Below are 1,797 nucleotides of genomic sequence, written 5' to 3'. Positions count from 1 at the left end.
ATTTAAGTGTAATAGATGTAAACCTATGAAATAATTTCATAAAAATCAAACATTGTCCATTGAAGGATATCCTACATCCTATCAAAAATTGTTTAGTTGAAATAACAACTACTAGATTCTCATAGATTTTTTATGTTTCCTGCTTTTACTGACCATCTAGAGACACAAAAGACTTCAAAGCAGGTCCTGATGCCCTTTTTTTTATATTCTGTCCTTTATTTTACAAATTTGACACTGTGATCATTCTCAGCTTCAGGAAAGGTGCTAAAAAAACCTTTTCAACTGTTTTTTCAGAGCCCCTTTCACCTCCCTGTTTCGGAGGGTGTAAATGAAAGGGTTCAGCATGGGAATAACAATAGTGTAGAAGATGGAGATGGTGTTGCTTTTGCTGGCTGAGGACACAGCTCCAGGCTGAGCATACATGAAGAACACTGTCCCAAAGAACAAGCAGATTGTCACCATGTGAGAAGAGCAGGTGGAGAAGGCCTTGTGCCTGCTTTCAGCTGAAGGCATTTGGATGATTGTGATGGTTATATAACCATAGGAGACAAAAACCACCAGGGCAGTGCCCACAATTATTGGCCCACACAAAGCCAGCATTACGAGTTCATTGACAAGGGTGTCGGAACAGGAGGCGTGGATCACTGCGGCAACTTCACAGAAGAAGTGGTTTATCTCTCTGTGCCCACAGAAGGACAGACTGAACGTGAAGCCTGTCTGGATGGTGCAGTTGATGCAGCCTGACAGATAAGAGCCCATCACCATGAGCACACAAAGCCTTCTGCTCATAATGACCTGATAGAGCAGCGGGTTGCAGATGGCAGTGAAGCGATCGTAAGCCATCACAGCCAGGAAGAAGGCTTCCGTTGTGCCAAAGAGAGAGAAGAAGAACATTTGTGAAGCACAGCCAGTGTAGGAAATGCTCCTTCTGCCCAGCAAGAATGCCAGTGCTGCCCTGGGAGTGATGACAGAGGAATAACAGATGTCCAAGGTGGACAAGTTCTCCAGGAAGAAGTACATTGGGGTGTGCAGGTTGGGGTCCCTCCTGATGATGAGCAGCATGCAGACATTTCCCACTACAGTGACAACGTACATTGTGCAGAAGAGAGCAGAGAGCAGGACCTGTGATCCTGGCTGGGATTGGAACCCCACCAAAATGAACTCGCTCATCCTGGTGTGGTTTTCCATCTTTGCTTTCAGATGATGTTCCAGAAGGAAATTAGGATGCAGTAGATTGCAGATAGTTTGCCTGGAGAAGCATTTATAGAAGAATAAGACAAACAATGAGATATATGAAACATAAGAAATATAAATTAATAAAAATAATTATATTATAAATTATATGTATGAGTTATATAAAATAATATAAATAATATAAAATATTAACATATTTTAAAATAACAATATAATAGAATAATATATAATAATAAATAATATAATAATATAATAGAATAATAATATAATATATAATAAAATAATATAATAAAATAATATAATAAAATAAATAATAATAAAATAATATAGTACAATAATAATATATAATATATAACAATATAATAGAGTAATATATAATTGAAAATAATACATAATATAAATAATAATAAATTTGAATATAAGTAATTAAAATAATATATAATCTAATTATAGAAATATAATATAATGTTATGTTATAGTATATTAATTATTAATAAATAAAATTAAATCTCTATAGAGATAGAAAAAAGTATAAAATTTATTGACATATCTTCAAATTTTTGTCACCTATTACAGGGTAATTTGTAAACTAAAAATCCTGTA

General features: G+C 34.6%; 1 protein-coding gene across 1 annotated transcript; it reads right to left on the bottom strand.

Moving 5' to 3' along the window:
• Positions 1-264: 264 nt before the first annotated feature.
• On the bottom strand, positions 265-1,194 carry LOC128819788 (olfactory receptor 12-like). Its single transcript, XM_054000133.1, has one exon. The coding sequence runs from the start codon at positions 1,186-1,188 to the stop codon at positions 265-267; it is 924 nt and encodes a 307-aa protein (XP_053856108.1). The 5' UTR covers positions 1,189-1,194.
• Between the last annotated feature and the right edge of the window lie 603 nt (positions 1,195-1,797).

The sequence above is a fragment of the Vidua macroura genome, chromosome 27 (genome assembly GCF_024509145.1).
Source record: "Vidua macroura isolate BioBank_ID:100142 chromosome 27, ASM2450914v1, whole genome shotgun sequence".
Classification (NCBI taxonomy): Eukaryota; Metazoa; Chordata; class Aves; order Passeriformes; family Viduidae; genus Vidua; species Vidua macroura.
Note: the sequence above shows the minus strand (reverse complement) of the source record. Positions and strands in the feature narration are given on the sequence as shown.